The 13,001-nt window shown below is 40.8% G+C and overlaps 1 protein-coding gene across 4 annotated transcripts in view; it reads left to right on the top strand.

The window, feature by feature from the left end:
• Positions 1-13,001, top strand: part of CUBN (cubilin) — a 196,380-nt gene that overhangs the window by 44,632 nt on the left and 138,747 nt on the right. For all 4 annotated transcript variants that reach the window (XM_067562300.1, XM_067562301.1, XM_067562299.1 and 1 more), the window contains one exon: positions 6,974-7,160. In XM_067562300.1, coding sequence (XP_067418401.1) covers positions 6,974-7,160 — 187 coding nt within the window. The remainder of the gene's footprint in view (positions 1-6,973; positions 7,161-13,001) is intronic.

The raw sequence follows: 13,001 nt of genomic DNA, 5'->3' as shown, positions 1-13,001 counted from the left end.
AAAAAAAAAAAAAAAAAAAAAAAGGCAGATTTAAAATTTGAGGACTCTTTCCACTTGCAAAGGGCAGGAATTCTTCCTTCCCCAGAGGTCATCCAGGATTCAATGAGTGATGCAGCACTCTGCAAATTCCTATAATGGGCATGGTGGGTCTGCAACAATATTAATCTGATGGTGTTGTAGTAGCAAGGGGTTGGCTTGACCAACAAAAGCAAGCAAATCCAGAGATGTATGAGCAGTTTCAAGGGAAGTTGCAGCATTTTAAGAAGCCCTTTTCCATTAAGTATTTATAACAACGGGAAATAGATTAACATGGTTGGATGCAATAAGAACTAACTAGAATCTTCACTCAAAATTGAAACCATACCTGGATCACTTTGGAGGTCTTGAAACTGTATTGCTACTTCTTCCCCCATCCCTTTTCCCTCCACCCCATTTATATTACACTTCTATGTACATTTTTTGGTGTAAACTGGGGTTTCATGTAGAAATATCAAAAAAGAGCTAATGCTCTCTGTTTAATCTGACCTAAACTTGGAAGTATAGTTTCCAGAACAATTTGTTTTTTCAACCCAACCACTACAGTTTGGATAAGCACGGTCAAGCATCAGACAACTATCAAAATTTTCAGCTGTTTATCTGAACCAAACCAATTTTCTAAACCTCCCAAGGTTGGCTTTCTGCTAATAATAATGTCTTAGAAAGTTGAAACTAAAATCTGTTTCCTTAAACATCTCCAAAAGATATTTTATTGGTTTTCGCACACACAGAATATTACGGTAAATTTGCTCATAAATGCTGAGCTGCTGACATTCATTTTTAATCTTAGAACAAAAAGCTTTGAAGCTGCATTGGCCTAAAAGAAATATGCACGCAACATGCACACACACACACTCTACCAGATACAATTCCCCACTCCCATCAAATTATATCAAGTGTTAAGTTTTCTATCTGTGACATCTTTAGGATTGATGTTAATCTAATGCATATTCAATTACGCGTGGGTGGTATGTATTCATATTTGAGAAAAAAAGAAGCTATATACCAGTGCTGTGGATTTTTTTGAAGACTGCCACTTTTTTTTTCCTGCTAAGAAAATGTGATTCTAATAATGTTTCTTGTGCAACAAGTATCTTCCATATTTTTTCAGCTACAATTTGTGAGCCAGCTGCAGTGTAACCATTATCAGAACAGGTCAAAGCAGTTCTGGTTTATATTCAATGTTCCAACAGGAGGAGTAGGAAAGTAGTTGCCTTAAATTATTCTCCAGAGACTGAGCTATTGAGAAGATGAACAATATTGTCACATAAAAGGGAACAACTATGAGTGAAAATAAAACTTCTTTTTTGCATCTTTATAGCTTAGAGAAGAGTGTTTTGTTGGCATGTATTAGTTGTGATATATTTATTATTAGTTCTGATAACAAGGCCTAAGAATAACAGCAGAGAGAACCTTTATACCATCAGTATCAGTTATAGTTCTGTTCAAAAAAGCAAACAGAACACTTGAAATATGTAGCCTGGGGCATGGAGCACTATCTGGAAAGAATTATTCTTGAATTCTGTAAGCTAGTGGGGATAAGCATACCACACAGCTGGAATATGAATGCTATGTGGCCAGCCAAATATTACCTGAGTAATAATCAGATATTTAACATGTATCCTGTTCACTGGAACTGCCTTGCCCTAGCAACAGAACCTGGGCTTTCCCTCTACTCTATTACTTGAGTCATCTATTTAACTTTCAGGGAAATAGTCTCACAGGAAACAAGCGGATATTTGGATAGACATTTAGAGTCCAGGGCCCAAAGAAAAAGGACCTCTGAATGCGGTGTCAGTTATATAAATATCAACATAGATAGACAGGCAGATAGAATCTGAATATCTGCCTTTTTTCCCATCTCTGCTAAACAACATGCAGTGAGCATGGTCTTGCTCCCAGATGAAATCAATGGCCAAGCTCTCAAAGGGTTCAATCCTGACTGATGCAGGACGGATAAAGCACAACAACCAGTGATTGCAAGCAGAATCATTTATTGCAGAGTGCTTGGCATCTGGCAGGATCCAGCTGTAGTCTTCAGTGGGAACAAGATTGGGTCCAGTATATGTATTTAATTATCCTTTGTTCATTCACAAATGCCTGTTCTGTTTTTAGTTAAAGAAGGTTACAAGTCATTCTTTCCTCTGTGGAGATTAAGCTAGTCACTCTTAGCAAGAGCTTTTATCATGTTTTTGTGCCAGATACTTTCCGGATGGAAATTTTGTTCCCAAATTTCATATTTGACATACATATTCACATCCCTCCCATCTGGTGAATGATGGGAGTGACTGAGGTTTTAGATTTCTCAGCTTCTGTAGAACTAATGGCACTGACAATTCAGAGAGACTAGAGTTAAAGGAGGATGTAGCTGGACATTCTAACTTTTGTTTTATGAAAATCATCTGCTTACTGACAATTCTCCTTGATGCTGGCAAGGATGGGTCATTGTTTTTAGTCAGATTTATTTGTGTTTGCTGGCCTTATCATCTGCCATCAAATGTGCACTATTCAAACTGAAATGAATCTGTATTAAAAGAAAATATGGCTTCAGACTCCTATCAATGCCCTCATCACTAGCATGAACTTTTCCTTCCTCAGTTTCACTTTATTGCTTTCTTTCCCATTATTATCTGAGATTGGGGATAATTCCTTTCCTTAAATTTTTACTGTTGCCTTGAAGGTCTTTATAGAATATGATCAAAAACACTCTCAACATCAATTCTTTTCTTTTCTATACTTTCTGGGTCAAATACTGCTCTCAGCTAGACTCATGAAACTCCATGGGCTTTAGAAGGGCTGCATAAGTATAACCAAAGGCAAAATGTAGACATGTAGGTCTAACTTTCTCATTGATAGCATAGTGTAAATTCAACTCTAAACTAACATTTCAATGGACATTATCAGTAATTACATCTGGGGATGAGAGGGATGGACTTTCCCTCGGATGAGTGGGCAAAGATGGGAATTGAATGTTGTTTTTGGCAGATATACACGGAGAAGCTAAGGAGGGATGGAGATTCAGTTTAAATTGCTGTGGCTAGTGTTTCTAAATAACTTGGATTTGAAACACTCTACAAAGAACCTTTGTTCTCCTTCTCATCCCTCAGCTGTGGTTGGTTAAAATAAAGTCAGTTAATGCCTGCCAGTAGCAGGCCCTCAAGTGCAGATGTGCTTTTTCTACTGCCTGTGGAGAGGAATACACTTCATGTAGAGAATTGGCTTCTTTTTCTTTTTTGTAAATATGCCTAATGTGACATAAAGAGCTAAGTGTTAGGGAATCTGTTCTTTTTTTGGCAATGTAAGATCAAACTAAAAGAAAATCACAATTTTGCCTATGATTTAAAACTCTGAGTTTTGCTTTTGATTAATAGGCATCATGGCAACCAAGGAATATCCCTTTATTGGAACAAACACAAGCATAATTTTCTGTGCTGTGCAAGGCTGCAAGAGAAAAACATGAAACCTGGCTTTTTTATTAGTATTGGCAGTGTTATAAAAGGTTGCAGCAGTTTACAGCCTTTTCTAGGAGAGCAAACATTAATGCTGTACTGAAATCAGAACCAGATTGAATGGGTTTTGAAAACTCACACATTGGCAAAGAAAGATGTGTGACCATTCTAGACAATTATCCTTTTCTTCTCTCTTTGGTCAACTTCAGTAATATATTTAAAATGAACTGGAATACATATGTTTTTCCAGCCTTTTATTAATCTCATCATGGCATTCGGAAAATTAGCAAACGGTCCCATGTTCCTCTTTCTTGCTTGCTTACCTAATAATTTGCATTAACAGCATTCATACTGCAAAAAGCAAGCACGTTTAAAAAAATCTGACTTGTTGATGCTGTGTTAGTGAGGGGAATGCAGAAGATGAGTACCCATTCTTCAGCTGAAACCAGAATAGTGTGAACAATAGCAATTGTGCTGGCTGATGCAGCATGTAAGTTAGTGAGACCATTTGGCACATTCACTTTTTCTAATCTTTATGGCAGTGCATGTTAAATGGCTGTATTTAGTTGTAGCTGGAGAACTGACGTGGGTGAGACAGTTGCTATAACACCTGTCCTGTTTCTCCTTCAGTCTTTCTGGTGCAAAATGTGTAACAAAAAATAACTTCCAGTTTGGATTTCCATGCTTTGGATTCAGGTTTGAAAATGAATTTCTTCCAAGGAAGCAAACATTAGTGAAGGAGGGAAACTGGAACATCTTCTCCTTGGAGGGACTGCAGTGGTTGCTCTTAAGAGGGGTGGTAAAAGATCGAGTTCATGTTCACATTGCAAATTACATCATAACATAACCATTTTAATATTCTCCAGACTAGAACCAAGAATTCATGGTCTCAGCCCTTGCATGAGGACACAGCAGCAATGTTGCCAGTGCCAAGCATTCAGAAATCATGAGTCAGGCCCCAAAATAATCACGAAGCTGAACTAAACATTTTTTTTTAATTGAGGTTCTTTTTATTTGCCTTTTGGGTTTTGAGGCTTTAGGGTGCACTTGATACACATTTTGGAGCTTCTATCTACAATCATGAGGGCTAGAACCTTATTTCATAAAATCACCAAATCACCTGACTTTAGGATCTGGGACTTGAAGAAAACTGCCAGATATCATGAGATTCATGATAAAATAATGAAAGTTGGCATCACTTCTGAAGGTATTACACAATGAACTGATCATGTACCACAGATTTCCCTGAAGGTGAACAAGCTTGACCTGAAAAATTACACGTGAGCATGTTTATGGATGTGACACACAAGTGACTGAAATCATGGGGTTGAATAAGGGGTGACTGACATGGGTGAGACAGTTACTATAACACCTGTCATGTCACTTCAGTGTTTTAGGTAATATGATACAGAGCTTTTTGACTCACGAGTCATCAGTTAAATTCCAACCCACTCTATTGGTGGCAGAAACCCATTACCATGTGCTGGGCTGTTCTTTGGCCTCCATGATTAGGGGCCTCAGTCCAGGTGGCAGAGCGTGGGTGTCCATTTCACAAAAACTATTGACCTGGAAAGACCCTAGTTGTCGAACAAATCTGAATGGCTGGGACCTGAATGGGCGTGGAGGCTGAACCGTCCTCTCACCCTCAGAGGTGGTTCCTCTAGATTAGTCTTCTTGGGATGCATTAGCTGGGTGGTGAAGGGCAGCTTGTACTGCTTTTGCCCATGCTCCACCTATTTTTTGAGTAGAAGATTTCAAACTCTAGATCTGTCACTCTTTTCCAAACACTAATTTCATCAAATAAATACACACAGAGTAAATCATCCATAAGTGAAATGAAAGAAATGGCATGTGTACAGGACCAAAGATGGATGTAGTAATGCCATCAAGAAGGCACTGGCTGCCTCCCCTGTTGAGTAGAACAACGTGTTCATAGTACTTCTATTCAAATAACCATTTGTACCGAGTGTTAGCCATGTAAAAAAATGTGTGTGTCGTATTTCTGATCACATAACATAGCTTTTCATTTGAAGAGAGGTAGGCAGAGTAAATCACAGCAGCATTAACAGTAAAGAGGGCTAACACAGCATTGGACTGAAGCAAGAGTTCAGTATTGTACTGTCCGTTGAGAAAGCATTAGTTAGATCACATTTAGCCTATTTAATCTTTCTAGATAGTTAAAACACACAGAAGGAATTTTTCACTTTTTATCCCTCAGATTGGCCATAGGGTTTTTGCTCTCTTTCGACATAAGTAGCATTTCAGAAAGTTAAATATGCAAGTTGCACAAGGTTTTAAGAAGTTAAATGTTATAATTATTTAATTCATAAGGGACAAAGAGGAGAATGGTCATCCTGCCATTCCAGACATGAAGGCCCTGTGGCCTGCATCAGTTCTTACACTACTATGTAAAGTATTGGGCATTATGCTCTGTAGCAGTAGCTTGTTACAATCCAGGTTTCAGAGATCTGTGAATGCCTGGTGACATGGTTAAAGTTAGTCACTGCATTCTCCTGTCTGCTTAGTTGTAATTAGTGCAACCATGATGACTGCATACGAAACATTTCTTGAAATCTATCATGCACATCATTATTCTTATATTCTGTCCTGCAGCATGAGATTGAAGTTTTGTACAGCTTCTGCTCTCTCTTTGTTCTCTCAAATCCCCTCATTTCTCCATCTCATTTTCCACCTCACACCAAAGCTCAGTGTCATGGTTGCCCTCTTACTGGTCAAGGAGGGATGGATGCAACTCATTCTAGAACTGCACCTTGGATAGGACTGCTGGGTCCTGGCAAGCAGGGATTTTATGCTTTCCTACAGATGAATGTGACTAGCCAGGTGCCCCCTCATGACTCAGTTAAACAGAAAAAGGACATTAGACAGGAAAATCAACATTGCTCCTACTTTAGTCTAATGGAGGCCACCTGAGAACAATGTGAGATGCTTTCTCCACACAGGGTGTGAATGCACCACGGTTTTCTCAGCCTCTGCTGCTTGGACGTTCAGGACTGGTAGCACACTGTGCTGATATAGACCATCAAGCTAGCCATTTCAGTGTCCTTTTTCCTATCTACCAGTGTTTTAGATCAAAGCCAGTTTAGGCAGCTAGAAATGCTTAACCCTCCACCACCACACACAAACCAGCACCGCCTCTACTTGCATGCATATTGTTTGAGTAAAACTTTCTTTAATCAATCCACATGTCAAATCAAATACAATAAATCCCTTACAAATCCTGGATTCTGCTTTTGGTTTACTTTTCAGTTAGGAGCTCCATCAATAAGATTTGTCCAAGATGAGTTACAATACAGAGTAGATCAAGATGTTTGCTCTCCTGTCTGGCAGAAGTAGATATTTCTTTTTTAATTAAATATGTACTTTAAGCTGTTTCATAACAGACATCTTTGAACTGGAGCTTTGTTTTCAAAGAAGAATATAATGTATCTTCAAGTCACTGTGCGCTCTGCTTTTTTTTTTTCTTAAAGTATGTTCCCATGAATACACTGATGCCACTGGTGTGCTGACATCTCCAAACTACCCCAATAACTACCCGGTCAAGACAGAGTGCATATACAGGATCAGAGTGGAAACCAACAAACAGATTTTGCTGCGCTTCACTAACTTCACCTTGGAAGGGAATAAGCTCTGTTCAATGGATTATGTGGAAATCAGGCAAGCCCATTTATTTCTATTATCCTCATTACTGACATAACCTGGGAGAGGAAGTAGAATCCATTTATGCTAAACAAGAAACTGTAGTTTGAAATGTACCTGAAACTGGCAGGGTGGAAAGGGTTTGATAGTGAACTATAAATAAAACCTTGTTGCTCCCTCCTTCCTATTCTTTTCTTATGTTTCCCAGCTGTGATGATCTTGGATAAATTCCAGCTGTCAGGGTAAGTGAATGGGTTCTTGTGGGGCTTGTAAACTCCTCAGCAGAAGGACCATCTCTTTTTGTACTGGTGGGGGAGTGGCACTAAAAGTGAAAGAAAGCAGAGAGTCAAATAAAAATAAAAAATCTTAAATGAATCAAACAGTACCGTAGAATCTCCATGGACAGAAATTGCATGCTTGAACAATAAGATATTGCAGTAGGAATCTACCACTGACCACCAGGATTGTGACAGTGACTGTGAAATGCTCAGGGAGGTTGGAGTGGCTTCACAGGCAGAAAATGCAGTTATAATGGGGGATTTCAACTATCCTCATATTGGGTATATGTCACCTTAGGAAGGGATGCAGAGATCAAATTTCTTCACACTGTAAATGACTGCTTCTTGGAGCAGCTAGTCCTGAAACTCATAAGGGGACAGGCAATTCTTGATTTTGCCCTAAGTGGAGCACAGTATCTGGTCCAGGAGTTGGATATAGCTGAACTGCTTAATAATAGCAACCATGATGTAATTAACATCTGTGTAGGGGGGAAAATCCCGAAGAAACCCACTGCTGTAGTATTTAACTTCAAAAAGGGGAATTACACAAAAATGAAGAAGCTTGTTAAACAGTAAAAAGGAAGAGTCAAATGTCAAACTTTATGGAGACTATTTAAAAAACTCTATTACAGACACAAACTTAATAAATAAAAGAAACCCTAAATTAAAAAAAAACAGTAAGAAGACCAAGAAAATGCCACCAATACTAAACAGCAGAATAAAGAGGTGGAGACAGGCAAAAAGGCATCCTTTAAAATTGGAAGTCAAACTCTAATGAGGAAAATAGAAAGGAGCATAAACTCTGGTAAGTCGAATGTAGAAGTATAATAAGGCAGACCAAGAAAGAATTAGAAGAACAACTAGCTAAGGACACACAAACTAACAGCAATTTTTAAGGTAGATCAGAAGCAGGAACCCTGCCAAACAATCTGTGGGGCAACTGGATGACTGAAGTGCTAAAGGGCACTCAAGGAAAATAAGGCTGTTGCAGAGAAGCTAAATAACTTCTTTGCATCAGCCTTCACTGCAGAAGTTATGGGGGAAGTCCCTATACCCAAGCCATTCATTTAAGGAGAAAAATCTGAGGAACTGTCCCAGATTGAGGTGTCAATAGAGGGGGTTATAGAAAGAATTGATAAATTAAAGAGTAATAAGTTACCAGGACCAGATGGTATTCACCCAAGAGCTTTGAAGGAACTTAAATATGAAATTGCAGAACTACTAGCTGTGGTATGTAACCTATCACTTAAATCACCAGCTTTACCAGATGATTGGAGAGTAGCTAGTGTAACACCTATTTTTAAAAGAGGCTCCAGAAGTGATCCTGGCAATTAGAGCCTGGTAAGCCTAACTTAAGTACCCGGCAAATTGGTTGAAACTATAGTAAAGAACAAGATTCTCAGACACATAGATGAACACAATATGTTGGGAAAGAGTTAACATGACTTTTGTAAAGGGAAAGCATGCCTCACTAATCTACTAGAATTCTTTGAGTGGGTCAACAACCATGTGGACAAGGGTGATCCAATTAATATAACGTACTTGGTCTTTCAGAAAGCCTTTGACTAAGTCCCACACCAACGGCTTTTAAGCAGTCGTGGGATAAGAGAGAAGGTCCTCTCATAGATCAGTAACTGATTATAAGATAGGAAACAAAGGACAGGAATAAATGGTCCATTTTTACAATGGAGAAAGCTAAATTCCAGGATCCCCCAAGGATTGGTACTGGGACCTCTGCTGTTCAATATATTCATAAATGATCTGGAAGAGGGGGTGAATAACGAGATGACAAAATTTGAAGACAATATAAGATTATTCAAGATAGTTAAGTCCAAAGCTGACTGTGAAGAGTTACAAAGGGATCTCACTAAACTGGGTGACAAAACGGCAGATAAAATTCCATGTTGATAAGTGAAAAGTAATACACATTAGAAAAAATAATCCCATCTATGCTTGCTGATGATGGGTTCTAATCTAGCTGTTACCACTCAAGAAAAAAAAGAGATCTTGGAGTCATCATGGATAGTTCTCTGAAAAAATCTGCTCAATGTGCAGTGGCTGTCAAAAAAGCTAACAATGTTAGGAACCATTAGGAAAGAAATAGAAAATATCACAATGCCACTATATAAATCCATGGTACACCCACACTGTGAATACTGTGTGCAGTTCTGGTCATCCCATTTTAAAAAGGATGCATTAGAATTAGAAAAGGTGTAGAGAATGGCAACGAAAATGTTTACAGGTATGGTAAAGCTTCCATACGAGAAGACATTAAAAAGACGGACTGTTCCTCTTAGAAAAGAGATGACGTAGTGGGAGATGATAGAGGTCTATAAAATAATGAATAGTGTGGAGAAAGTGAATAGGGAAACATTATTTACTCCTTCATGTAACACAAGAACTAGGGTCACCCAATTAAATTAATACGCAGCAGGTTTAAAACTAACAAAAGGAACTACTTCACATAATGCACAGTCAAACTGTGGAACTTGTCGTGGAACATTGTGAAGGTCAAAAGTATAAAGAGGTTAAAAAAAAATTAGATAAGTAAGATGGTCAGGGATGCAACCCCATGCTCTGGGTGTCCCAAAACCTCCAACTGCCAGAAGCCTCTGGCCCTGGCCCCTGTCAGAGACAGGATACTGAGCCAGATGGACCATTGGTCTGATCCAGTATGGCCATTCTTATGTTGCATAGTTTTGTAAAGCATTGTGTGCACTTACATATTTAAGCTATATAAATAATCAATACCCCAAAGAGCAGAGTTGAGTGCAGTTAGTGTTACCCTTGATTCTGCTGAGCTTTGTAATCCACTGCATACCAATGGTATTATCAGTGACAATACACTGATGGCATCATGAAGATATTGAAAATATTGATTATGAACTTTTCAAGTAGAGTGGGCCAGATCCTTAGCTGGTGTAAATCTGTAGAATGTGTCATCACAAATATTTTACTTCAGTGGACCTATACAGATTTATATCTGCTGTGGATCTGGTCCAGTTTCTGTGCTGCTGCTGTCTTTAATACTACAGTTAATTGGCAGTTAGGAGGAAATGTTAAAATTGAGCAGACTGCATGTGGGTCAGAGGAGGCATTTTCACAGGTCATAAAGCACAGCAACCTGAGACGTCAGCAAGTTGTTTGTCATGCTCAGTGGGAGAAGAGGAAATAAAAGACCTTCTGTAATAACAAGGTTAAACAGACTGATTTAACAAAAACAAGTAGAAGCAGGATTTCTCTTTAAAATATGGCTCTACTTTGATTCTACTTTGGCAGCAGTGTATTAAAGTGGCATCTAGTTTTTTTTTTTAAATCCTGCTGTAAAACCTGCACTTTTTGTATGTGAAGTTGCATGGTACTGATATTACAGAGAAGTCAATGACAGTATAATCACCATCATACTTTCAGTGAAGTAGGGCTGTGTGTGTGTGCACGTGTGCACGTGTGTAGGAGTGCGTGGCCGTCCCGCCTTGTCAGATTGTGAGGGACGCCATGCCCCCTCACTGTCGTACAAAGCAGGGAATTAGGTAAGCAGTCCGTGGCCCCAGGCCCTCAGGCAGGGCAGCCATGCAGTCTGTGGACCCACAGGCAGGGATGAGCACCGACCACAGGCCTCTGTCCTAGTGGAGGATGTCTGCCATGCCAGGGGTGGGATGACAGGCGGTAGGGGGACTCAGCCCCACCCTACTCCACCGGGTCCCAGCCCAAGGCCCTAACAGTGGTGTGTTCCACCACTAGGTTAGTGGGGGTCTGGCTGAAATGTGCTAACTGCTGCTCAGGAACAAGCAGAGCCAGACTGTAGTCGGCTGTCCCTGGGCTACTTCCTACCGTCCCCTCTGGGTGTACCTGCGTCCAGGGGTTGTCATCTGCTTCTCCGGGGTTAGTCGCCAGTGGCAGTCCCAGTAGCTCCTCTGTGTCTGGGTTGTCGGGCAGCTCAGGTGGATCAGTTGAGTGCTTGGTGCAGCCACAGTCCTCTCCGGGTTCTCACTCAGCAGCAGGGAAGAGGCATCCTTCTCTGTTGGCGGTTCTCTCTCAACTGAGATGGAGGGCCCATTCTTTATACTTCCAGTTCCTGTCCTGCCCTTCTGCTTCTGGCGTGGTGGATGTGACATTCTTGGCTCCACCCACTAGGGGTGGATGACCATCCCTCCTTGTCAGTCTTGGAGGCAGGCCACACCCCCTTGATACACACATATACCCCCTGAAGTCCAGCTCCTGGCCTTGGGGGCTGGCCGTGTCCCTTTCCCTTAGCCATGACAATGTGTCTATGTTGGCATGCTCCTTACCGACTTGGTGTTGTATAGTGAAGGTGAATGGCTGGAGAGCCAGGTGCCAGCGCACCAGTTGGGCATTAGTATCTTTCATCTGCTAGAGCCATTTCAAGGGTGCATGGTCCATTACCACTACAAAGGAGCCTCCCAAGAGGTGGTAGTGGAGGGCTACCATGCCCACTTACCCACTAAAGCTTCTTTTTCGATAACTACATAATTTTGATCCTGGGGGAACAGCTTCTGGCCGATGTACAGAACCAGGTGTTTCTCGCCATCGATGTCCTATGAGAGGACTGCCCCAAGCCCAACTGTGGAGGTGTTGGTTTGGACAACAAAGTTGCAAGGGAAGTCAGGAATGTATATTATGGGTTCACGGCATAGCTGGCCCTTTAAGGTCTGGAATGCAGCTTCACATCTAGGTGACTACAGCACCCATTGTGGTTGGTCCTTCATGAGTAACCCAGTTAGAGGGCTGCAATCGTGGTGAAGTCAGGGATGAAATGCCAGTAACAGCCCACCAGCCCTAAGAGCAGTCTGTGGCCCCAGGCCCTCAGGCAGGGCTGGGCAACTACGTCGTCTATAGTGCAGAAATATGACTACCCTGAAAACCTTCATGTTCAGGAGGCACAACAAAGAATTGCACGTGCACCCTGGTTGCGATATGAGGGGGTGCCGCTATCAGCTATGCACAGGGTCAGAAACGTCGGCTCTGGAATCATCTGTGGAGGCCAAAGAAACTAAGGTTCAACCCATCTGTTGTGAGATTTAGGTAGGCTAATGTAGGCTTTTGTTGCTTTAAAAAGGACAGGGATGATGACATTAATGCTTTGCCCTCACTGCGAGCTGAGGCAGCTTGGAAGATCCCAGAGATGCTTCTTAGGTTCTGTCAGGACGTTGAGATATTGTGAACCTGTCTTGGAATGAAATTGTTGAGATTTGCACCCAGTTTTTGAAGGTATTTAGGGATTGCTGCTCTCAATGTTGCACCACTTAACTGATTTAGGGCCCTAAATCTCATTTTCAAAAGGGATTTAAGAACCAAAATCCCATAAACTGTCAATGGGATTTTGGCTCCTAAATCCCTTTTGAAAATGAGATTTAGGGCCCTAAATCAGTTAAGTGGTGCAACACTGAGAGCAGCAATCCCTAAATACCTTCACAAGTTGGGCCAAAGTGATTGCAAGAGGTTTGTGAGTAGTGATTAAGACCTCTTGCACATAGCAGAACTCCTTCAGGAGTTAGTGATGTTTTCCTACTAATGACAAAGCTGAAATAATCCCAGGAGACATTTAATTTACTCTTCTCGC

Source organism: Emydura macquarii, unplaced genomic scaffold (assembly GCF_026122565.2).
Source record: "Emydura macquarii macquarii isolate MOO-44397 ecotype Brisbane River unplaced genomic scaffold, CSIRO-AGI_Emac_v2 contig_2422, whole genome shotgun sequence".
In the NCBI taxonomy this organism is placed as follows: Eukaryota; Metazoa; Chordata; order Testudines; family Chelidae; genus Emydura; species Emydura macquarii.
This window is presented reverse-complemented; position numbering and strand designations above follow the sequence as displayed.